The 25,874-nt window shown below is 36.1% G+C and overlaps 2 protein-coding genes and 1 long non-coding RNA gene across 18 annotated transcripts in view; 1 reads left to right on the top strand and 2 right to left on the bottom strand.

The window, feature by feature from the left end:
- The window catches only part of LOC134541789 (transcriptional repressor CTCFL-like), a 92,948-nt gene extending 75,628 nt beyond the window's left edge, over positions 1–17,320 (bottom strand). For 2 of the 16 annotated variants that reach the window (XM_063385537.1, XM_063385575.1), the window contains exon 1: positions 1,844–2,086. The gene's annotated coding sequence lies outside the window, so the exon portion shown is untranslated. The other 14 variants (XM_063385567.1, XM_063385510.1, XM_063385531.1 and 11 more) reach the window with 13 other exon arrangements.
- LOC134541901 (uncharacterized) lies at positions 1,483–12,894 on the top strand. The gene is made up of 2 exons (XR_010076698.1): positions 1,483–2,001; positions 10,867–12,894. It is a non-coding gene; the product is annotated as an uncharacterized LOC134541901 (long non-coding RNA).
- Positions 17,321–19,976: 2,656 nt separating the features above from the next.
- On the bottom strand, positions 19,977–22,850 carry LOC134541888 (uncharacterized). The gene is made up of 2 exons (XM_063385614.1): positions 22,604–22,850; positions 19,977–22,288 (listed from the first exon to the last, which is right to left on the bottom strand). The coding sequence occupies exon 2, from the start codon at positions 22,271–22,273 to the stop codon at positions 20,411–20,413; it is 1,863 nt and encodes a 620-aa protein (XP_063241684.1). The 5' UTR covers positions 22,274–22,288; positions 22,604–22,850; the 3' UTR covers positions 19,977–20,410.
- Positions 22,851–25,874: the final 3,024 nt, after the last annotated feature.

Here is a 25,874-nt window from a genome sequence, read left to right on the forward strand (position 1 = left end):
AGTAGGTACAATGTTATTTTTCACTGGATCTTTGAAGTTAGTGTATGTATGTGAAACTTAATAAGTATTCACTTATTTGGATGAGCAACTACTTTACCCACTGTTGCTCTATTACCTAAGTAATCATATCAAGAATTGACGATATGCTTAATTGAAATAAGAATTTGTAATGGCAAATATTATGACTAGATTTTTATGCATGGGTGAAAAAGGCAAGCCACAATCAACATTTTAGTTTTTCGCAAGCACAACACAGTATTATACACAACATTGAACACTTATGTTATTCAATCTGACTAGGGCATTGCAATAAGCATTTACACAAGTCCGGTACAAGTATTAAGTAGAGTAGCTGTAAGTTTAACTATAGCTCAATTCTGTGTTACTGCTGAAACCATGATACTTTTTGGCTAATCAGAAGCTCTGCATGTAGTCCTATTTTTCATTTGAGAACTATCTTTAATAAAGAACAAAACGTGTGTGTTGACTAGATTTTGCTGAAAATTATTTTCTTATGTTTAATATGTTAAGATGCAGTTAAGGTATAAACATCACTGTAGCAAAAGTTTATTTCTGGATTTAATTTTGCAATTTCTGAGCTATTATGGATTTTATTCTGTTTATACTAATTTCTTCCATATAATTACACACTACCACCTACAGCAGCATTAATTGTTTGGAGGCTAAAACATAAATAAACAAAGGAACTGGGTAAAGTTTATATTTGTTGTAGCCAGGCCACTGTGCTAGTTTTGTGCTGTGAAAGTGCTTATCGCTATAACTATCAACATGTTAATACTACCTATGCTATGTTGATAGTGGGAGGGCCTTGACATGTGAGTTTTTGAAATGGTTAATATTTCTACTCATAATTGTTACACCCTCTAATGATTGATGAGTTGAAACAGAAAATAGGCTTAGCTACCATTGTAAAAGAAACATGAGAAAAAGTTTGGCAATAATAGAGGATAATTAAATGGGTAGATATTAAGAAAGATTATGGCATTTTTTACTGGCTGCAGATTGAAAGAAGCTGTAAGATTTGGCTCTATTATTTGAACCTGAATTTTTATTAATTCTAGTTAACTCACGTTAAGAACAAATAATTAAACCACAATTTGATCAAGGTTAATAAAACTAATTACATTTCAACAAAGTCTGTAGGTATTCTCTTAAACCTTTACTATTTGTTACAATAAACCCCGCCAGAATATGAACGCCAGAACGTTGTGTTAATGTTAAGGAAAAGCATAAAAAGCAGAGTTCATAACGTTTCTCTAAGGTTAATTTATATAGACAAAATTACTTTCGCGAGAATTGTATACAAGAGATAGCACGAATTCAAATTCAGATTTTGACCGCATTAGGGCAACATTCGAACGCTATCTATCAAAACACTAGGAACTTCCTTGAAACAAATAAGATTCACATTATATATATAGGGAAGGAAACTACTAGTTTAGGGCATTTAAGCGAATCTATATAAGCTTAAACCACAAACATTAATGAGGAAATAACAGCCAAAGGTTCAATTCTACGCATTCTACCGGAATAAATCCAACTCTAATTCTACTTACTACTTTAGAATACAGGGGGCATCAACAGCAAAAATTGCTTGAAATTGGCACTGTTGGCGCTGTCATCAACATGGACACCAACTACTACAGGAAGCGACGTACTGAAGACTGTCGCAAGAAAAACATTGTTAAAACTACTCAAACGTACTACAGTGCATTGCTTTAGTGTCTCCTACGGACAGGTAATAAACAGGATGTGCTAGAATACTTACACTTGCAGCGGAAATCAATTTTAACTCACTTTTTAACAATTATTCTTTACGTACCTTATTAACTCCAGAAACGACGTGTGAGGGCGTTGTAGAAGCGCACTAGTATCGAAGAAGACAATATGGCGTCACAGTGAGTTCTAATAAGCCTGCGCATTGACGAATAATATATAATGCATCGAAAAACTCAAAAAAAGCTCTTCCAAAATACTTACGTAGGTACATGATGCGCATTATTATTTTTGTATATGAACCTTATATTAATATACTGATTTATTATCAAATTTACGTTAGATGACCACAGTGTTGTTAGCAATATGGCGCCATATTTTTATTTTCATTGGTTACTTACAAAAATACGTAAACATTAGGTGAAGTTAGCCAACTACAAAAATGAAAACTGTGCTGTCCATCATTTTTTACATAATGTATTTTATTATTCATGATGTCCCATGATAACCTTATGGGCTTGTTAGTCCTACAGTACGAAAATAAATAATGCGCCTATTGTTTAAAAATATAGCTACGAGAGCGTAGAAAAGATATACTTAAAACAACTCGGTCAAAGTATCTAATTTCAATGTATATCAAAAATGTTTTAATGTTTAGCATAACAATAAAATGAATTTATGTTAACATATAGTAAACATATAAGTCACTAAGAGATAAATTAAAAATGAATAGGTGTGATGGAGCAGTAGTAAAATGCACTTTCAAGGCAACAATCTTCCAGAGTAATCTCACTGACTCATGGCAACTTTTGTAATTTCTCCCTTTTAAGAAAAATGTTAGTCCCCATTGAGTCAGTCGAGACTTTAAGAAACCCTCTTTGACTCTACTTGTCTATTACTGGCCTGTGATGAAAAGTTTGATTTATAAGTACCTTATTGGTAGAAAAATTCGAATATAGCTGAGGGTGAAATATGAGATAGAGCAACAAGAAAACATACTTGGTAGGAAATTATAGTAACCAGAGAAATCTCACGACAATATTCACCTAGCTTCCTGCTTGCAAAAAATTTGGGCTTGATCCCACCAGAAATTAACACTGGATAGCCTTGGTTGCAGTTAATGGCTTCTGAAAAATCATTGACACACTTGATCTGATGGAAAATAATACACAGTTTTAAAAAATTTTTATTGCTGAAATAGTAGAAAAATGTAAGTCATGTCAGATGTTCCAAAAATGATTTAGAAAATTCTACTACTGTGTGTACATTAAGTGAAAAAGATTTTTAAAAAAATATCAGCTCTCCTGAAGAATTGAATTTTTGTCAGTTGGTTTATTGATGAATATCACTGTTCAAATGTGAGCATCTAGTATTCTGGTCTAAGAATCAAGCTAGGGTGTTTAAAGGCTTGACATCAAGGTCACTGTTTTGAACCAATGTCGCCAGGTAGCGCTGGGAGTGTTGTGGAGTGCAAGAGATTTTAGGAACGAATTAGTCATGCTAAGTGAGGGATAGATGTAGGGGAACCTGGGGAGCCTTGACCATAAGGGAGGTATGACCCACCATGAAAATTTCAATATCAGAGACATTTCTGTTCATTGGTGATATATTTTTTTTAATACCTACAGTAATGTTAGTCACCCTGAAGATATTTGGAGGGAAAACTAATTGTTATGGTTGAGCTGTGGTGTTAAGAAGAATACCTCATCTTTTCATGTAAGTTTCAGCAAATGTTTGTAAGACAATGAAATTTATTTTGTTTCAAGATATTCAAACCTTTAATGATAATAATGTTTATTCATGTATTAGCTCCAATTTGATGTATAACATTTCTTATCATGTCAAAGTTTTAATGGTTTTGACATTGTCCGGGCCTGCGGCCCTTTTTAGTCCAATATGCCACCGCCCAAACACCACCCACCCTCCATTCAAACCTCCCGCTTACCCGTGCGTGCGTGTGTGCGTGTGTTGGTCGCCCGGAAAGAGGGCGCTGTAGAGCCAGTGTGCTGCACCCCTAAAATATAATTAAATTCAACTGTATAAATTGTTTTTATTGTTCCCCGAGTGCGACGTGACGGCAGATCGGCCGGGAGGGTCCTTATGTACTTTTATTTTAAAATTGTGTAATGAAATATACGAGCGTTTCCAGACATTCCCGACGGAAACCGAAGCCAGACAATATTTAAATATTATTCTTAATGATTGTAATTTTTATGATCTTTTTTTTTATATTCAGTAATTATCACGTAATATTTCAAGAATCTTTTTTATGTTATTTTAGTTTCCCGTGGCACAAAATCAGAAATACCATTAACTGCAATTGTTTCGGCGGGAGGACGCCATGTTAGGCTAGCAGAGCCATGAGCTCTCCCCAGTCTTCCGCCATCAACGACCGAGAGCAGACGCTTCAGCACTCTGGGGACCTCACCGCTTGCTCATCACCGCTTAGTAATTCTGTTCATCTTTAATTCTTTTTGAAATTTTTTTCGTTTAGTCCTCGGAGCTTTTCTCGGTTGGGGGACTGCTTAAAAGATTACCTTACATGGGCGTCACGACCCTGGGAAAGAGTCTCACATAGGTCCGTGCCCGTTGCACGGTGGCGCCCTTAAAATCCGAGCATTCATCGAAAACCCCGCTTATTAAAGATATGAGGCCACGGCCCCCATAACAGTTTTATTTAACATTAACAATAAAATGGAAACTAAGGGAGTCTGGTTATTTTACATACATATAAATATATATATATATATATTTTACATATTTCAGAATGCCTTTCTTTTGGAAGCCTATGGAAGGGAGAGTTCGGAAGAAACATTCACCTGAACGAATGCGTTCAGCAGTCCTTTGTGTGGTTCAGGAAAGCTCTAGTGTTCGATCTGCAGCAAAGAAATTCAATTTGGATCGTAAGACTTTAGATCGTTATGTAAAAAAGTACAATCTCAATGAAAACAAAGATACTGTTAGTATGTAACCTAAGTACAACACAGGTGAAGTGTTTTCCAATGAAATGGAAAACTTGCTACATGAATACTTAATATTGTCTGCCAAGTTACACTACGGACAAAAACCGCTAGAGAGTTTGTTTTTGTATTTGGCCATGCCAATAAAGTTAAAATGCTTGATAACTGGTACAAAACCAAAATGGCTACCTACGACTGGCTACGAGGATTCATGCACAGACACAAGAACTTATCGCTGAGAAGACCTGAAGCAACAAGTCTGAGCCGTTCTACGGCATTTAATAAAACTAATGTGACAGAATTTTTTAAAAATTTGCAAGAAGTATTACTTAAATATAAATTTGGCCCTCAATCAATATTCAATGTTGATGAGACGGGAATTAGCACTGTCCATAAACCTAGCAAAATTATTACAGAGAAAGGAGAAAAACAAGTTTCCAAAGTAACGTCTGGTGAACGGGAAACACTTGTCACAGTATGTTGTGCAGTTTCAGCAATCGGAGCCACAATCCCACCGTTCTTTGTTTTTCCACGGATGCGAGTAACTGAGGCAATGACGCATGGTGCGCCTTCCTGTTCAACTGCCGTTGGTCATCCTAGTGGGTGGATGACTGGTGAAAATTTTGAAAAATATTGGGACCACTTTATTAAATTCAGTAAATGTTCAATTGAGGACCCAGTTTTAGTAATACTGGACAATCACGATAGCCACATAACACCAACTGGCATCCAGAAATATAAAGATCATGGTATAACGTTACTTACACTTCTGCCGCATACTAGTCATAAATTACAGCCACTCGACCTATCTATTTTCGGTGTTTAAAAATTTTTACAACCAGGCTGCAGACAACTTAATGGTAAACCACCCAGCACAACCAATGAAAATTCAAGACATTCCTGCTCTGATTGGACAGTCATTTCATAAAGCATTTAATCCTGAGAACATTATTAAAGACTTTTTAAGTACTGGAATTTATCCATATAATGCCAACATATTTGAAGATTCAGACTTCCTATGTGCCAATGTGACTGACAGGCCTCGCCCTCACTTATCTGTTGATGACAATTCTGGTACTCACACTACAGATGTGTTATGCCAGATTTCTTCCCCACAAGGCTCTCACACTGAAGTTATTAGTCCACAAGATTTACATCCATTTCCAAAGGCTGGTCCAAGAAAGACTGCAAGATGTGGACGAAGGCCTGGTTGCTCGAAAATTTTAACTTTTACCCCGGTCAAAAGACAAATTGAAGAGACATTTGCAATGTGGCAAGAAAAAAAAAAAGAAAACTGAACAGGCTCGAGAGAAAAATTGCAAGAAAAAATTATAAGGCTGGTACCAAATTCATTATTGACTGACAGTGAAGAAGAGACATTTATGTCTGATAATAGTGATGATGAGCAACATTGTCATGGATTTAAATGTGGTGATTTTGTGTTGGTTAAATTTAGTTCAAAAAGTATGATAACTCATTATGTTGGCAGAGTAGTTTCAGAAGTGGGTAGCTCAATTAATGAGTTTGATATAAACTTTTTGCGGCGTAAGGAGTCATTCTTTTGTGTATCCACAATTAGAGGACAGATGTGTAGTACAAGAAGAAGACATTGTGGCAAAATTACCATTGCCTATTTCAAGTGGTGGTACAAAATGTGTAGCATTAAATATCAAATTTGATTTTGATTTTTCATCCATTGTTAATTTAAGGTAGACCTTTTTGTGTGTGGATATTTAAAATATATTTAATGCTACAAATAGTAAATTACTTATGTTTGGTTTAATGTCGATTTTTCTTATACATTGTTCTACCTTGTATGTATATAATGTAAACTTAAATGCCTTGGAGATTTGTTGGATGAAAAATATTTCATGTACAGTAAGTCCTCTATTTACGTCGTACCGATTTACGTCGTTTCGGATTAACGTCGCTAATGTTTGAGTACTCATGTTTCAATTTAAGTTGTCGCCGATTCACAATAACGTCGTTTACAATGACCGTAAATCTTTATTTTAACCAAAACACCGTATATAATTCGTTTATAATTCTTTGTTTCCTTCGGTAGTTAATGTATGCTATGTAGCGTAAGCTACACGTTCACCGCCTTATCTTATCATACATCATGAGGGACGCTTCCTGCTCTCCGCGCGGTGATGCAATACTACCAGCCTGCCCGCTCGGCCACCCACGTATCTCGCACGTAGAAGTGTTATCTACTTCCCGCAACGACACAGCATTTTCTCCTACCCCTTTTCGTCCAACTCCTTGGCACTTCAGTCGCTATGATATCCTTGAGTTGGCCGGAGTTTTAAACGTGCCTTTTTTTAACTTTATCGTGATTAAATGCGTTTGTAGTAGGCCTACGGTATCAGCTCACTGCAATTTATGATTTTTTCTTCATAAGATGTCTTCCAAACGACTAAATTTATCTTCAAACGTAATTTCAAAAAATAAGAACAGAACACATGTTTCATTAGCCACGAAAATGGAAGTTTTGAGACGTTTCGATTCGGGCGAGAGGGCTGTTGAGATTAGTAAAGTGTTAGGTCTGCCACCTACCACAGTTCGTACAATTCGATCAAACGCGGACAAAATTAAGAGTAGTTTACTGAACATGTCATCTGTCAGTGCTACAAAGACGAGTTATACACGTAATAGCGCTATGGAGAAAATGGAGAAGATGCTTGCCGTATGGATTGAAACACAGAACCAGCACAATTGCTCCGTAAATTTAAGGCTTATTCAAAGCAAAGCTCTATCATTGTACAATGAGGAAATGAAAAATGTTGAAGGTACTTCAACCGTTAAAGAGGAAGTGTTTAATGCCAGCCGCGGGTGGTTTCAGCGATTTAAAGCCAGGTACAGTTTCCATAATATAAAACTGACAGGCGAGGCAGCAAGTTCCGACACTGACGCCGCAAAGGAATTCATCCCGAAACTTGAGAAGATCATTGAAGAAGGTGGCTACATGCCGAAACAAGTTTTCAGTGCAGATGAAACGGGACTTTTCTGGAAAAGAATACCGGCGAGAACCTACATCGCTAAACAAGAGAGGACTGCGCCTGGTTTCAAGGCTGCAAAGGATCGTGTGACAGTATTGTTGGCGGCAAATGCAGCTGGCGACTGTAAAATGAAACCGCTGCTGATAACCAAGTCAGCCAACCCATGAGCCTTGAAAGGTTACTCAAAGGAGCACCTGCCAGTGATTTTAAGAGCAAATAATAAGGCCTGGATAACTGGCCCCCTGTTCAGGGAATGGCTTAACTTGTATGCCATCCCTGCATGGAAAGAGTACTGTTCCAAGGAGAACCTTGACTTTAAAATTCTCCTTCTGATCGACAACTCACCTAGTCACCCACCCGAGGTAGTAGAAATGCATGAAAATTTGAAAGTGGTTTTTCTTCCTCCAAACACCACAGCTATCTTGCAACCACTAGACCAAGGCCTATTATTTGCGGCGTACATTCCAACAGCTGCTTGAAGGTACAGATGGTGAGGATAAGCCTACAATCAAGGAGTACTGGCGTGGCTACAACATTTTGCATGCTATCAAGAATATTGGAGAAGCATGGACTGAGGTCACTAAAAAGTGCTTGAACTCGACGTGGGGTAAACTGTGGCCTGATTGCCTACATAATTTTAAGGGATTTTAAGATGCCTCTCCTGCTGTAGACGTACGCGCGGACATCGTTGACATCGCTAAAAGAACTGGATTCAACGATCTCGAAACTGACGACATTGACAAAGTCTTGGATGCTAATGTAGAAGAGCTTACAAACGAAGAGCTACACCAGCTGGTAATTAATCCTGCAGCAGACAACACTGATAGTGAAGATGATGACCCGGAAGTGAAAACAGACATCACAGTGAAAGAACTAACCTCCGCCTTAGGCCATGTCAAAATGGCATTGCAAATTTTTTCTGAAAAAGACATAAATGAGGAACGGAGCTCTAAAGTGCAGCGAAACGTAATGGAGAGTGTTAGGTGCTACGAGGAGCTCCTCAAGGAGAAAAAGAAGCAGACAACCAAGCAGACAACTTTTCATGCTTTCTTCGGCGGAACATCAAAGGCGGCGACAGCTTCCATGTGTGTAGGAAAGGAATCGGAAAATGTTCAAAGTGACTCGGAATAAATTGACAAACTTGTCACGTCATCCTTTTTGGAATTCTATTCACAATGTGTAGTGTATTCAGAGCTTTTTCATTTAAAATGTTACGTAAAATGATATAATTTATATTGTTTGCGACGTAAATAAAAAGTAGTGTTTCTCATGAAAAATATTTTACATTGATTTTTATTAGAATTATTCCCGTACGTAAATTGTAAGAATTGCGCCGCGCTATTGTATAACCTCTTTTAGGTGTTTATTACTTCATGTGATTATTTTAAATCAAGGGCTCTCAATGTTTGTCATACTTATAGTACTTTTATTGTATGTATGCATTTCTTTTGACTTTGTTCTTACCAGCCTCCAAAAGAAAACAGTTGTTTTCTCCCGCGAATGACTCAAAGTAAAATCTGTGTAGCGCTAAACCACTTTGTATCCTTACACTTTGAATGCATTATGCGTTTATATTACGTACAGTATGTACTATATATCTGTTTTTATATTTCAATCAATAAAGGTAATAAAGCAGCTGGTTAAATAACCATTCTATAAAGCTGAGAAGTACTAGTTGGACTTGTTTCCCACGCTGTCGGTTGTCATTTGCTGATAAAATTGCCCGTTGTCACGTCTGTATGCCAGCGCTTCCGGCCGACCTTGGGCCGTGGCCGGCCGGTGGCATGAAACATGGCTCATTTTGCGTCGTTTCTATTTACGTCGCGGTTTTCAGGAACGTAACCCCGACGTAAACCGAGGACTTACTGTATAGTATTTCAGATATAATTTTATTATTAATACCAACTTTATATAAATATACACAAGCATTTACCATAAACATACACGGCAGTCATTATTTCTGACATTAATCATAATTTTTTCCCACCTGTGTCAGGCCTCCCTTACAGTGGGTCAAGCCTCCCTTATGGTGGGTCAAACCTCCCACACATAGGGAGACTTGACCCATGATGCACTAAGTAAAACAATGTTAAAAATAAATAGTTTTTAAATTGTTTATAGAAATGAGAAGATATTATTTTGGTTTCATGTGAACTAAGTTACAGTACTGTTGTATTTAAATATTTTAGTTAACACTGAAAAAATATTAAAAATTGTTTTCTAAAAACATGTTCAAGGCTCCCCAGGTTCCACTATAGGTTTTTTTTTTAAAATTATTACAGGCTTTAAGGAATATATCACAAGTGTAATGTGAGTGACTTAACCTATATAAAATTTGTTTAGTTTACTACTACAAAAAAAATTGTTCTAACTCATGCAACTTAAATCTTAATTATCTATGTAAAATTTTGGTTATGGATGAATTTCCAAGTTCTGTAGTAAATCAATATACCTATTGTGAAGCAAAAGGCTCAAAGTGACATTTGGAGATGTACAATTTTAGAGCAGTATAGGATAGGTTGGAAAGGTGCATCACACTAGTCTAGATAATAATTTAATTTTTGATTTAAAAAATAGTTTACTTTGTTCATAAATTCTGTTTTCTATTTTATAAACAATCTATGACATATTTCAAATGTACAAAATCAAAAGCACATTTGGTGAAATTTTTGCCATAAAAAGCTGCATGATATGCTACATTTTTAATTAATGTAATGAAAATAAGTGGAACACACATATTTAAGGTGTAAGTCCCCTTGAAATTTTGGTGATTTTTTAAACCTGTCATAGTTAAATGAATGAATTAAGGGCTTAACGTCTATTTGACATTGGGTCATTAGAGGATGAGGTGTGGTAAGATTAGACTGGAGCATTGTCTGAAGAATGGGTAGAGGAAATTGGAGTAATCCAAAAAAATCCATCAGTTTACAGACTCGTTTACCACTTGCAAAATATTTTGCAAGTTGGAAAATGGCAAACATTGCAGTGAGCAGGTGGGTTTTTCCAAACCATTACTGTTTCCCCTATCCATTCATTCTGCCAATGCTACATCACATCATCCATCATCGTCTTGAATGACTATGTTGACAAGACGTGTAGCCCGTTCATTCTCTTGCGAATAATTTGAGTTTGATCCCACTGGTAATTGAACCTGGATTTTCATGTAGGAAGAAGAGTTATCTGACCACTCAACCATCATGACACTGCCTATCAGAATTATAATTAATGTTTTTAACTGCAATAAATGTTAATTTAACAATTTTTATTTATATATTTTTTAAAATTAATCTTAATGATAAGTATAAAAACTAATTTGCAACAAGGTAATATATTTTAAGTTGTACTATTTGAATGCTTAAAAAGCATGTTCCATCAAAATTTATTTTACAATAGCAATTAGTACAAGCAAATAGTTTAGTTAATGTTTGTTTATTATTTTAATAGTGTAGAAGTGTATGTTCTTCATTGACTTAAGTTTTTTATATGTGGAAAGTGAGTTCTAGTTATGTTTACATTCTAATACTTGCTAACTACATTTAAACTAAATTAAATTTAAATTGTTCAAATTATTTATTATGTAATATCTATCTCTGCAGTGTTGAGTATTGATAACAATTACCTTCAGAGATCTAGGGAAATTACAAGTTCTTGAATACTAATAATAGTAATAATATATTATTAAATGCTTTAAATAAATCAAACACACTACTAGAGAATGGATACTGGAAACAAATGGACTTTATGCGATGACAGGAATGTATGGGATGGGAATAGTAAGCCATTATGAGCTTACTGTCCAAGTTTTTAGCCACTTTTTACTATGCATGCACATTTTACATTTTAGATTGATAAATGCTAGTCTGTAAGGGGTAAAGAGCTATGTTATTTGTTTCCTTTGATTAGGCCTATAGCAAGTGGAAATAAAAGAACTCTACATGAATTAGGAATGGTTTATAATTAGTCTGTTTTTTTATTTTATTTCAAGTCAAAATTTTCCAAACCAATTTAAGCATGCAACACAATGTATTAATTTTGATAAGAACAATTTTTTAAGTATTATCATAGGATTGTTATTTAACGTAGGTATATCCATTATTACAAAATGTCTATTATTTTACGATGGGACACTATATATGTGTGTTTATATGTAAGTATGTATGTATTTCTTATTTCAGTATGTAGCTTTTAAACATTAAGTTATATAGCTCAAAAACAAAGCACACACACACACACACATACACTTAAATATTTATACAACTTTTAATCTTTTAGGAAAACAAATTATTCTTTTTGTTAGTCAGGGGTGGGTTATTATTTTACAATTGTAATTTTTAGGGATATTTAAACCATTACTTATATGCCAGTACTCTAATCTGGAGGCAACATATAAAGTATAATAATTAAAAACACCACACATGACCATGCTTATTTTGATGTTCAAACCCAGAAATTCTCAATAGAAATTGTCTGGTGCTTCAGCCTTCTCAGTAAATGAACGACTGTGCCTCATGTGCAAAGTGTGAGAGCTGACACAAGCGTGTGTCTGTTTCCCTCACTTACAGCCATGAGGGGGTGGGTGACCTTCTAGTTGGGAGCTGGCAACATTGTAATAACATTCACCACCCTAAGCATCCCCCCCCCCCCCCCATTAGCATGCCCAGCAGCATGTTCGAGCCTTAGGCCCTCAATGTTCCAATAATAAATTCGCTTGCTGTCTCTGTTTTTATATAGAGTATCAGCCCTGTTGATGTTTTTAAAAATTTCAATTCAGTCATGATTGTAGTTCGGCTGTTAAGATTATTTAATTAAGAGTCTGAAATCTATGCTACTTTGAAAATTGTATCACTTTTTTAGGCAAAAAATTAAAATATTTAAAGCACTAGTATCAATAGGCTCTCCAGAATCTAGATCACTATTCCAAAGATTGTGGAAATTGATCGGATGTTTATTTTGAATGCAAACACCTGCCCCAAGGCCGGGCTGAATTCAGATGAAGCCCAGCCTTAATGGGTCATGAAGGTCATTAAAGCTTAGAATCTTAGAAAAGCCATGAAATCAATAATATGAATGTTGCTTTATTTATGACATTAAATGTGCCATACTATCAAAAATTATTGATCACAAAATATGTTGTATAGATTAAACTTTACCATAATATTGGTAGTATTGAAATAAAAATGTAGAACCTTTGAAGATATTTCAATCTTTTTTCTTAAAAAGATACGTACAATTTCCTTACTTTGTCAGCACAAAAAAAAAAAATGTCAAAACCAATCAAATTTGTGGTGGTGATGAAGCAGCAGTAGAAGTTAAAATTCTACAGAATTGAGTAAAAGAAAGCAGCAGACGAGATGCAGGAATGGCATTATAGGCTCCTAGAGGATAGTGAAGGGAGGTAAGTTATGTTGGTTTGTTGATTCATATTAAACAATTGAAATATCCAATCAAATTCCAAACATTATCACCATTGCCATTTGTGGGTTTCCTTGTAATGTTGCACACACACTACCCTTCTTATATACCTACTTGAAGTGAAATACAGCATTGTTTATTCTTTGATAACAAGCAGCAGCTTACTGGGTGAAAGCTTTTCATTTTTAAAATTAATTTTTTATATTCACATGCAATTAAGTAATTGTCATTTTAATTTTTTTTAATATATAGTAATAAATACTTGCTAATTTTTGTCTTCTTGACTATTAATAATGATTTTATAATGTAATGAATTAAAAAAAAAATCAGGTGTTTATGCAGTTTTGTAATAATGTTGAAAGTTTGGTCAAAACTATTTTTTCCCCAGCCAATTAGCTTTAATTATGTTTTATATGGTAATGATTTTGATTTGATGTAAGTTTTTGGACATACGCCATTGCTAAGCAATGGCGTATGTCCAAAAACTTACATCAAGTCATGCACTCCCATTGCACAAATCTTTTAAAGATAACAATGATTTTGATGTCCATAGAACTCTCAATGTATTTTAATAAGCTTTGTGACTGGCAGAGAAAATCACATATTCAAAGAACAATGTGTTCATTAGTTGAATGCCAATGGGTACTTTACAGCCTTTCTCCAGCGTAGACGAAGGAAGCCATGTTTAGCACACAGGTCTCTTCATCAGCAGCAGATAATGTCCTTCCGAAGTGCGTGTTGTTAGTCTTTTTTGGCCGGTGGCATAGTCCAACATCCAAGTTAAATTAATCTAAATGTAGTGGACACTGACCCAGTAAAGAACCTGTGCTTTGTAGTGTTTATGGACTTATTTATTGTTATGTAATTTCCAAAATTCTTGCTAAGTTTTGTGGGCATGAATACAATGGGGAAGAAGCCCATTTCCTCATTGGTTTGACCATGAGTGAACCAAATCATTAATCTTTTAATTTAAGCCTTGACTTCCTCTGCCAAGTTATTTCTATTTCAGGTCTTTTGTAAAGACCTGGAAATTCTTTGATCAACGATAAAAAAATTTGTGCGAAGCAGGTGATTTTCCTGCATGACTACCAGCACCTGTTATAAAATGCATTTATTAAATCTAACTTTCAAATTCCCAGGCTAATTCTATGGTGCTCAAGATCATTGCTAACACCAATACATCTCTCCGTAATTAGTAAATCATTTTTTCTTCATCTGTAGCAAAGACTGAAAATTCCTTGGCCTCCAGATACGGATTTGCTACAAACACTAGAATAAATTACTTAGCTGACTAATGACACCCATGCAACTATGCAACACTGTCATATTCAAATTTTTTAACTGCCTGGATATGATTTAATTCCTTCAGTAAAAATTAATTTATATTTTCTGGAAACTCCCTAAATGTTAAATATAAAAAAATTGTTTCATAATGTGACTAGTTAGTTTGATCTTATATAAGAGAATGTTAATGGATAAATGCTGCCACATTTTAGTGTAGGTACCGTCAGTTGGGGTAACATTGGCCCTTTGAGGGTAACTTTGGCCCAAGACAAAAAAAAAAGGTTAAACCATGTTACAACTCTTCAAAATATTTATTAGATGATATGTAACATATGTATTATCACATCTAATAAATATTTTGAAGAGTTGTAACATGGTTTAACATTTTTTTTTGTCTTGGGCCAAAGTTACCCTCAAAGGGCCAATGTTACCCCAACTGACGGTATGCTACAAGTTGAACCAGTGGTGCATCCAGGTTTTTTTTGGGGGGGTTTAACCCCCTCCCTCCCCCCCGAAAATGTGAAGAAAAAATCTAGAATGGAAAAAGTAAAAACATTCCCAGTCCCAGCAAAATAGGTACGATGGTCTATGAGCAGTGCTCAATCTACCAAACTTTGTGAGATGTTTTCACTTCAGTGTATACATTATGGTGTCGCCAGACGACTATGCTTACTCCTGCAGTGCCTAGCAATCTCTACCCGGCACCCCCTCCCCTAATCGTTATCCCTCGCTCTGTTAGTCGATGCGTTTTCATTTTCTCTTACTCAGTCTGTTTTCGGCTACCATGTAACATTACCGAAGATTGTGGGGACTGGGCAGTGTTCTTCTTCGCGAGTTTTAGAACTGATGTTGATAGTGAGTGCGGTATCAGAATGTCTAAACGTAAGCATGGTTTTAATTTACTGAACTACTTCTCCAAACGACCAAAGCCAGGAACTAGTTATGATGCTGAACATGAAGGTAAGCGGCTTGCAGGGAATTGATAGATTTCTCATTTGTGTGTCAGCTACTATACTGTATTTCAAGTAATTGTCAATTTTTAATGTTGCTCTTCCGAGAAAAGTGCCTGTAAACACAAACAGTAGAGCACAGATGTTTTTTTTTCAAGAAGCCGGGAAGTATTAGGATTAAGCACCACTACCACTACAATGGAGAGGGCGGACGTCTTTCTCGGAAGAGAATCGTCAAAACACGCACAACTTAGATGAAACACAGTAAACCTGCAGTTCATGATGAAGGGTAGATCCGTGGCAGGAATGCAGGTTGGACAGAGGCACTTGTGATATCACGTGGCTCCAGTCGCCAGAGAGCATACATTACTGTGCAATACAAAAATATTAATTCACATTTCTAGACGAATAATTCCTACCACAGTGCAGGCACGACCCAATGATTGCGTGCATGTCTTCACAAGTATCTCGCGATGAGTAAACAACTGTTGCCCTGCACACATTTTCCAGGAAATGGTCTGTCAGTACAGAACCCAGTCCCCAACTCACCCGTGCCCAAGAGCGTCGTCAGCCGATAACCCAGGGGGGGGGGGGGGGGGGGGGGGAGTTATATGGAGCCATGCTTTATAGCAGCGCAGACGGAATACTTGGAATGGAATAAGTGAAATCATTAGAGTCTCGACGTACGAGACTTGCTTGATTGTTCAAAGCAATCAAGTGAGTGGACTTAAACCTTTGATTTCTTTGCATTTGGCTTTCGCTGCATCATTTTTTTAATATCTAGAGGGAGGCAACTGCCCCATCCCTTCCCCCCTTGGCTAAGGCCCTTGCCCGTGCCCGATATCGTGTCCCATCAGTCACAAAGTGAGTGTACTTCCTACGGCCTGTATTAAACCTGCGATATATGTGCCATACAGTCTTATCAAAGTTGTACATATAGGTAATGGATGTGTGGATGTGCCAGATAACTGTAGTAATAATGGCGTTACATACTGTTGTTGTAGTGCCCACACTGCACTATAAATAATTGTGCAATCGTTGTTAATGATTATCATTCTTAAATATTCAAATGTTTAAAACAATTAAATATGAGTGCTTTTACAGCAATATGTATGACCACAAGAAGTTTCTGTTCAAAATCCCATCCATTATTTTTGGACGGTTACAAAATTAATAAATTATGATTGATAATTAATTTAGCATTTCATCACAAAAACAGTTACTTATTTAACACGGTAAGTTATTATTCCAAATGATTGCCTCTGTGGACAGCTTTGTTCACTGTCACCTCACCATAAATGCCCTTAATGACCAAGTTCGTCATTCCATTGTTGCCCATGATGTACGGTCAGACCTGAGCAACATGACTTGATCATTAACGTTAATTGGCAGTCATAATTCGTGTTTGGTGTATACTATAACTTTACCCAGAGAAGGTGGTAATACAGACTCTTACATTATAGTTTAGTGGCAACGGCATATGGTGTTATGTAAGTGTTACTGGGACAAAAAATTGATGGAGATTGAGAAACCAATAAAAGTTACAATAACAATTGCAAAAACACTTCTCCTGGAAGTAATAACTCTTATTATGGAATAAGTTATAAGTTATTATTTGTGGTTGATTTATCTGTTCTGTAAATTATATCTGTTTATCTTAAGTCTTTCCCTCTTTCGACAAAAAAATGTGTGTCCGGAGGCCGGAGCACATGACAGAAGTGATAAGTTAAACTTCTATAAATAGCTAAACCAGTAGTACTAGCAATGTGACACACATTCTTGATATGTTTTGGTTAATTAGTAATTAAGAAATTATATTTCAGACTCTCAAGAAGAGAAACTTGTTACATCTCACTCCTACCAACTAACTCAGAATTATTTCTAGGAGTGAGAATGCACATACATATTACACTTTCAAAATAAAGGGCGCCAGGAACTTCCTCTGTTCCAATATTACTGGTATGTTAGGTTAACCAGTTGAAATAATGTCTCTCGGACACGATGGATGTTTACAGATTATTTATTCAATGTTCCACACGATCATGGTCAATGTGGCCGCCATCTTGCCGCTCTGAACATAGTACAGAGTTATCACAAACATTTATCTTCACACGATTCTACTCAAACAAAATATGTTAGCTGGCTGAGGTACCCTATCGAAACTGATTGCAATATAATAATTCTTATTAAATCCCGTGGTTACATATGCACGCACGGTACAATGTCCAAGGACTACGTCCTTGGAACGACGACTGCTTAGAATAAAGAGTCTCGTTGCGGGCGTTACCTACGACTGTGGCCGAATAAATTCTAATTGAAAAGTCCAAAAGTTCAAAAAAGGTTAAATATTACATAGGTGATGCCCAGACCACAGCCGCGAAGTTCTCCATACTCACATCATTTGTTAATTTGTGAGCCCCTGCCCAAACGTGACCGCCATGGTACCTCGCCAGACAAAGACTGAAGTTCCGAGGCGACGCAGTTGCCTTCTCCAGGATAGGCAGCTGCGTGACCTCTCAGCCAATCACAGCCGCTCTTTTTACCAGAGGGACTATGACGACTGGTGACGACATATTAAGCCAATAACATAATTCATATTTGAAAGGGCCAGCCAATCCCGACGCATGGCAACAGCATTACTACGCATTTCTCAAGTCCAACCTTTTCTGTCTCTCTCGCACGCCGGACGCGTCTGGCGCCAAGGTGTCGCAACTCGGAACAGCTATTGCATCAGCCCAGATCACCCACAAAGCACTGGCCATGTTATAACATTTACTTGATTTAAATTATATTACCATACATTTGTATCAATATGAAAAACTAAGCAATACTCACAACTTGCATTCAAACTCCAAAAACGTAATTTCTCATGCCCATATTTCAATTATTCAGTCTAGGGACTTTCTTACTTTACAGAAACATAATTATAATTTACATTAAAAAGCATGAAACCATATTAATTATGTCTACCGACGGTGTAACAACCACCTGCCTGCTTCTTCAGAAAGTTTTCAAATCTGCTCTTTAAATCATATAAGAATTTATCCATTTCAAACAATAAAACTACATGTCACAAAATTATTAAGTGCAATCCTCCGATTTCTGAAAAACAATCTTACCAGCCTTATTTAAAATACATACGTTAAATCACCTAAAACGTGGTTACCAAACTGAGCAAGTAAAAACAAAGCCGAAGGGCTCATTCCTTACATCTTAATTAAATATTAAATAAACTGAATTGCTTTTAATTACATGTCCATTCCTACACTAAATCATGCTCACATGAGCATAAAAAATATCTCTTATCATGAAGAAACATTATTATTGAAATTATGAATAAATACCCTGTTATTAATTATTATCTAGAGAAAAAAAAAGAAAGCGAACAATTGGGAAGGGCAGTAGCCTGCAATGCTACAAACTGATTGCTGAGGTAAATGAACAGACTGTAGTGAAGACTGTGGGAAGTGTGGAAGAAGATGAAGATGTCGTAGTTAGTGTTCAACAGTCGGACCCATACAACATAGTTAATTTTGTAGACAATAAACTAACAAATAGTGAGAAGGACATCTTGATTAAACTGTGGTCACCGTAAGAAACCTTTACATACTCATCATCAGGTAACAGGAATTTAAAGTTTCAGCACAAGTGGTTGGTTGAATGGAAGTGGTTAACTTACTCAAAAAAAGTTGATGGAGCATTTTGCAAGTTTTGTGTTCTGTTCAACAAAAAATGTATTGGTAAAGGAAGTCACCAAAACCTAGGGCAGTTGTGTTATGAAAAATTTTGTAACTGGAAAAAAGCAAAAGAACGTTTCAGTCAACACCAACAAAGTTCGTATCACCAGGAAAATGTTGAGACAGCCAGCATCATAATGATGATTGAGACAAAACAGCAAGATCCAGTTGATTTGCAACTAAAAGAAGAAAAAAAGAAACAAATTTTGCAGAACAGAAGTAAATTAAAACCCATTATTGAGTCAGTGCTCTTCTGTGGAAGACAAGGTTTGAGTTTAAGAGGTCACCGGGATACTGGAAGAGTTGGAGATGATGATGCTAAGGTAAATAAAGGAAATTACAGAGAGCTGTTAAGATACCGGGCAAAATACGACGACAGCCTCCAGAAGTTGTTATCTAACAGTAAAAACAATGCACTGCACACTAGTTGGAAAATTCAAAACAAAATTATTGAAATAAGCAACAGCATTATTCTTGATGTATTGGTAGCCAAGATTAATTTGTCATTTTTTTCTGTGCTGCTTGATGAAATGACAGACATTTCTTGTGTTGAGCAAATGTCCCTTTGCATTCGTTGTCTAGATTCTACAACATCTAATGTTGAGGAACTGTTTTTGCAGTTCATACCTCTTGAAGATGTCACAGGCAAAGGGATTGCATTTGCAATGATTGATAAGCTTAAGGCTCTTGGAGTAGATCTGAGCAAGGTGCATGGTCAAGGATATGATGGAGCAGCTGCAATGAGTGGAAAATTCAATGGCGTACAGGCCCATTTTCAGTCTTTGTATCCACAGGCACTGTATGTTCATTGTGCTGCACACTCCTTAAACTTAGCGGTATCGAATTCCTGTGGTATTGCAGCAATTAGAAATTGTTTGGGTACAATTGGTACCGTAAAACGGGGTGAATAGAAACAAATTTGAACTTTGGATTAAAAATTTACTTATTTTTTGTTAGTTGAAAACAAAAAAATAATATACAAAACTCAGGTCTATAGTGCCCCTATCACTGTATGATATTATTAGTAAATATTTTTGTTTCAATAAAATTAAAAAAAATAATAACATGGTGTTTCTAATCACCCCACAGAAAGGGGTGAATAGAAACAATAGTTATAAACCATGGTTGTTTCTTTTTAAACCAAAGTGGGGTGAATAGAAACAATTAAATATATATTTTTCTCTTAGGAAATAAGTAGATAAAATGTTATTTCACAATATAATGGTTTATTACTGTAAAAAGTGAGAAAAATTAACAAAAATGGTGTTGTCACATATGTACAAACAAAACAAAACAAAACTCTCTACCATGACCAATGGGCTGAAGCATTAATAAACTGTTAAATCAGTCAGGTCATCCTCAAAACATAGCATGTCTTTAAAACGAGCACCTGAATTGAGAACTGGTGACGACAGTTTTCGGAAAACATCGTTTTTCGAAACAAAAGATTCTTCTTCAGTCATTGTGAACTTTTTGGTTTGTGGAACTCTTTTTAAAAATGTCCCAACAAAACCATTGTCCATAAGGTAACTAACTTTACAGACATAATATCTAAACGATGTTTTTGTTTTTCCATATATTTTGACCACCATGTAATCACCTTGGCTTATGGAGATACCAGTGTTTTCATCTTGATCAGAAGAATTTGAAGATATCAAAATTAGGTCATCATCGCTGTCCTGCACTGAGTAGGCACAATCATCCTCTGATGATGAATCAAGAAATTTTCTGTTTTTCTTGGCATTTATTTTCATTGGCTTGGCCTGTTTCGATGTACAAGGGCTTGGGTCACTGTGAAGTGAAGTATGGAGGGTTACATTCTCCCCATCCACTTCCTCAAAGTCATCAACGGTAACACTTCTGCCGGGCTGGACCTTTACTTTTGTCCTTTTTTTCTTTGGTTTAGGAGTCTGGTCTTGCCTAAGACTTTGAAGGAGTTCCTTAAAGATCTTGTCAACAGCATTAGTGGATTCTTCAAGGTTTATCATAGCCTGGTTTTGGTCTATTCCAGTACCTGGGAGCATTGACAACACATTATTGCGGTTTAAGGGCACGATCCCGCATTTCCTGAAACCTGCAATAACATTTTTTTCCTTCAAGGAGACACACAACTTTTTCAAAAGCAGAGGAAATTTATCCTTAGGAACTGTTGCCTCATTTCTTCCTGGGCCTTTCTTCCATTCCTCTAATATTTGGCGCCAAGTAGTTTTAAGAGGCCGAAAAAATGCCACGTCCAGCGGCTGTGTTAAGTGTGTTGAATTTGCTGGTAGAAATATAAATCTTATGTCATTATCTTGACACAGCTTAACCGATTCTAATGACAGATGCGAAGATAAATTGTCTCCAATGAGAAATTTCTTCCCGTCTAGCTTTTTCAAATATGGGATAGCAACTGTAAGGACCCAGTCCTCGAAGCAGAACGAATCGAACCAGCCAGATTTCGTCCGATTATATCTTGCATGTTTTGGCCCACCTTCAGTCCAGGTTTGATATAAATGCAAAGCCTTATACACAACATAAGGGGGTAGTATAGTGCCATCTGCAGCGGCAGCAAACATCACAGAAGTTGATGCCTTTGATGAGTTCATGATCCTTTCAGGATATTTAGTTCCCCTCCGTGTGATTATCTTTCGTTTTCCTGGATCGTCCGTAAGGTTCGTCTCGTCATAATTTATTATGTTAGATGGTGGCACATTCTCTATTTCATTTGACAATTCATCAAAGTAACTGTTGATGGTTTCTGGTGTTACACCGGCTCTGGAGCGTTTAATGTTTTGGCACATTCGCACTGCCAATTGATCTTTGTGTCGTCTTATAAATGATACCACAAAATCACGACCGGGAAGATTATTCTTAAATCTTTTTACTTCCTTCCCCCTACTATCCAGAAAGTCCTTTACTAGTAGTCTTAAGGTTGTAGAGTCGATAGGATAGCCCCATTCGCTGCATATTTTCAATCTATCTACAAACAAATTCTCTTCTTCAAAAGACAAGGCAGTTTGTCCACCCTGATGTTTAATGTCGGGGCCTCTTTTTACGTGTCTGTATAGTACACTATAATGAATCCCATGTTTTTCAGCTGCTTTCCGCAGGCTAATGCCAGATTCAATGTCAGAGAGGGCATTTTTTATATGATCAGGGCTGTGTTTTTTGTAACCGCCTCCGACAATGGGTTTGTACTTCCGTGGCATATTTAAACAGCAACTCTGAAACAAGAAATATATTATTTAGGATGGTATATAATAACTAGAGAATGGATAATAGGTGTTTATATAGTATTAATATGGCCTACTAGATTTTTTTTTTTAATTTTGCTGTTGTGGGGTGAATAGAAACAAGAGAATTGTTATGTTTCTATTCACCCCACAAACTTTAAAAACCTAACCTGAAAATTTTGAAAATTCTTGGAGATTATTTTGTCAAAAGTAAAACAATAACCAAACCTTACTTTTTTATAATGATGTTATAGGTAGTATTTACAATGCCAATAAATATCGCATAAAGAATATATGTTTACTTACCAGAGAAGTTCAAAGTAGGTCGGAAAACATCTTTAAAACTTTCAAGAGACACACTAGGGTAAACATCAACCTACAGTGCTGCCACACAATCAAACCATAATTTTCTTGTTAGTCTAAAGTGTTGCCAACACAAAAGCAATAATAGTTCAATTAAAATTCAATATAAATGTATAATATTCAAAGCAATACCATGATTATGAAGTTTTGTTTCTATTCACCCCACTGTTTCTATTCACCCCATTCTACGGTAAGTTGCATGACTTTTTTCACACCCCTAAAAGACAGGCTGTACTGAATGAATGTTGAAAAAAGCAGAAGTTTGTTCTAGCCATGAAAAACTGAAACAGATGTGTGCCACTAGGTGGGTTGAAAGGTACAACTCTGTTGTAATTATTCTAGAGTTATATGATGGCATTGTTTTGGCTCTAGGAATAATTTCTGAATGGTCAGATAAAGATTCTGCTAATGCTGCACACCAGTTAAATTGTACAGTAAAAAATGTTGATTTTGTTGTTGCTCTGCATGTTATAAATCAGGTATTTTCCTACAGCAGCATTTTATGTCAGCTACTACAACAAAGAAATGTTGATTTGAAAAAGGCATGTGATCTTGCAGAGGATACATTACAGGAGATAAGAAATATCAGAGAAAATGCAGACGCTGAGTTCACCAAGTTATTTACTAATGTTGCAACAAAGGCTGAAAACTTTGATTTTCAAATGAACAAACCGAGGACAGTTGGCAAGGAAACGTTGAGATGTAATTTGGAAACATACTTCAGAGGACTATTACAGTAAAACCTCCATTAACGAATATTCTATTTAACGAAAACCCCCATGCAACGAAATAAAATTTTGGTCCAGCCGAACCGCCATAAGATCAATGCTGTTCTAACCTCTAAATACCGAATTTTATTTGTTCCAAAATAGTGAAATTCCCTTTACAACGAACGGCCGCTTTTGAAAAACACGAAAAAATAAACATCTCTTACAAGAAATCCACTAATTTTTTTTCATTCACTGCTTAAAAATACGTGCGTATAACCTTAAAATAATATGCACCATCGCGGAAGACAATAAATAAACAAAGCATCATGGATAACACACGTCGTGTATACATGCCACACTTTGTTCAAAATGGCGGGTACATTTAGCGCTAGTGGCGGAAACCTCCTGTACCATCGCTCTGGCAAGACGAACAACTAGTAAATTTTATGTTTCTATGGTTAAAGATGCGCACACGCAAATATTTATAACTATGGTGTAGTACAATTTCAGTTTTTTTCAGTTTTCACTGTTGTTTATTTATTTTTCACACGTAGTTACGGAAATCAACACGGTACTACTATAAAATGAATTTTAATCCTATAAAGCGGTGACAGATTGGCATTAAAATAAAATTAGAAATTTTTAATGCAGTTGAAGGTGGAAAAAAAAAGTGATATAGCTAAACGTCTCGACATCCCGGCGTCTACACTTTCGACCATATTATCCAACCGCGAACAGATCGAAAACAACGCTTCTCTGGTAGGAACAAATCGAAAACGTGTGAAAGTATGTAAAAAAAAATAATTATGATTTGGACAATATACTGTTTGACTGGCTAATGGAGACTAGGGCATCTAACATCAACGTCTCTGGGCCGATTTTACAAGAAAATGCACGCCAGGAAGCACTGGGGATGGGAATTGATAATTTCCAAGCATCAAATGGTTGGCCATTAAACAAGTGTATTTATTCTATGCACTTTTTCATGTTTAATTCCTCATATCGTATTAAACAGTCAGAAAGAAAGTTCTAGCCATTTATGTGAAGCTTTATGATGATTAGAAATATATCGTGCAAAACCTCCATTTAACAAACCCCTTTACAACAAACACAACAAATTTTGGTCCCTTGAGATTTGTTAAATAGAGGTTTCACTGTATCAAGTCGCAATATACAGGTTGGCCACTATATTTGTGATAAAAAATTCCAGGTTTTTTCCAGGTTTTTCCAGGTATTTTCAAGATTTTCCAGGTTTTGCAATATATATACAAAATGACATGTTTTTATTTATGTAATACATGATACAAAGCACACATTTTAAAACACGGAACTGTATAGTACTAAATATAAAACAAAAATGCACAAAATGTGATACATACCCAACTAAAAAAACAGGTGGCAGTTTACTAAATATATATTTGCCACATAACTTTAACCTTTTTTGTGTTTAAAATTTCTTCGTCTATGAGAGCGGTCTGTTTTAAGGCATCACTCATTATTTTGACTTTTTTTGCCTTAAGTTCCCCGAGGTTCTTTTCTGTTTTTTTTTTTGAACCAAATATATTTGGTATATTTTGTGCGTATTAAACAGGGCACAACACTGGCCGGCTGGTGGTTGTTTTCATTCAAAACGTGGCTAAAGAACTTGCATGGATCAGGCTGAAAACATCCGGCTATACGTGTAAGTTATAAGGAATCTTATTAGTGTCATGAATTGAGATATGTTTTTCGAATAGATATACACATCGACCTACCGGATGCTTGCCCGCGTCTTGTTTTAACTGTCGCAGCGATGTTTATTTTGACAGCTCAAGCAATTATCTTTTCCCGTGAGTTGATAGAAAAAGGTCGCTTCACACAGCATAAAAAAAGGAGCTACGCCACTTATTCCCCACGCAGGAAACACACTGGCTGCTGTCTGTCATCCCCCACATTTCCCCCTTCATTTCTTCTAACATTCCACGTCCCGCCTCTCGCATGAGCAATAACGAAGCGATGTAGCAGTTGCACCACGCATTGGGTCGTGTTTATGCTTTGCTGGTGACCGCAGGAGGTCCAACATGCTTTTATTCGGTATATATGATCTTTCATTGCGTTTTTTTTTTAAATATTTTTTTCTGTTTTTCACATTTTGGTCAAAATTTCCAATTTTTTTATGGTTCCCGAGAATGTACTCGTAAAATCACTGCTTCGTTAAATCCGGTGTTCGTGAAATCGGGGTTCTGGTGTACATAATAATTATATGTTTAGTATTATTATTTTACAAATTTTAAGTGAACATAGCATTACCGACGTTAAAGGTAAGTTAATGCGGAAGGTTTATCGGCCGGCCTCAACACGCTGCGAATATTCATAAAAAAACGTGTTGTGTCGTTAGTTACTGGACATATTTGACAGTTTATTGATAAGCGATGGATTACAAGACGTCGTAGTTTATAACACCGCTAAACCGTTGGAAGCTACTAGTATAAATTAAAGTACTAATAAAACTTTGTTACAGGAAG

This window comes from Bacillus rossius, chromosome 1 (assembly GCF_032445375.1).
Source record: "Bacillus rossius redtenbacheri isolate Brsri chromosome 1, Brsri_v3, whole genome shotgun sequence".
Lineage (NCBI taxonomy): Eukaryota > Metazoa > Arthropoda > Insecta > Phasmatodea > Bacillidae > Bacillus > Bacillus rossius.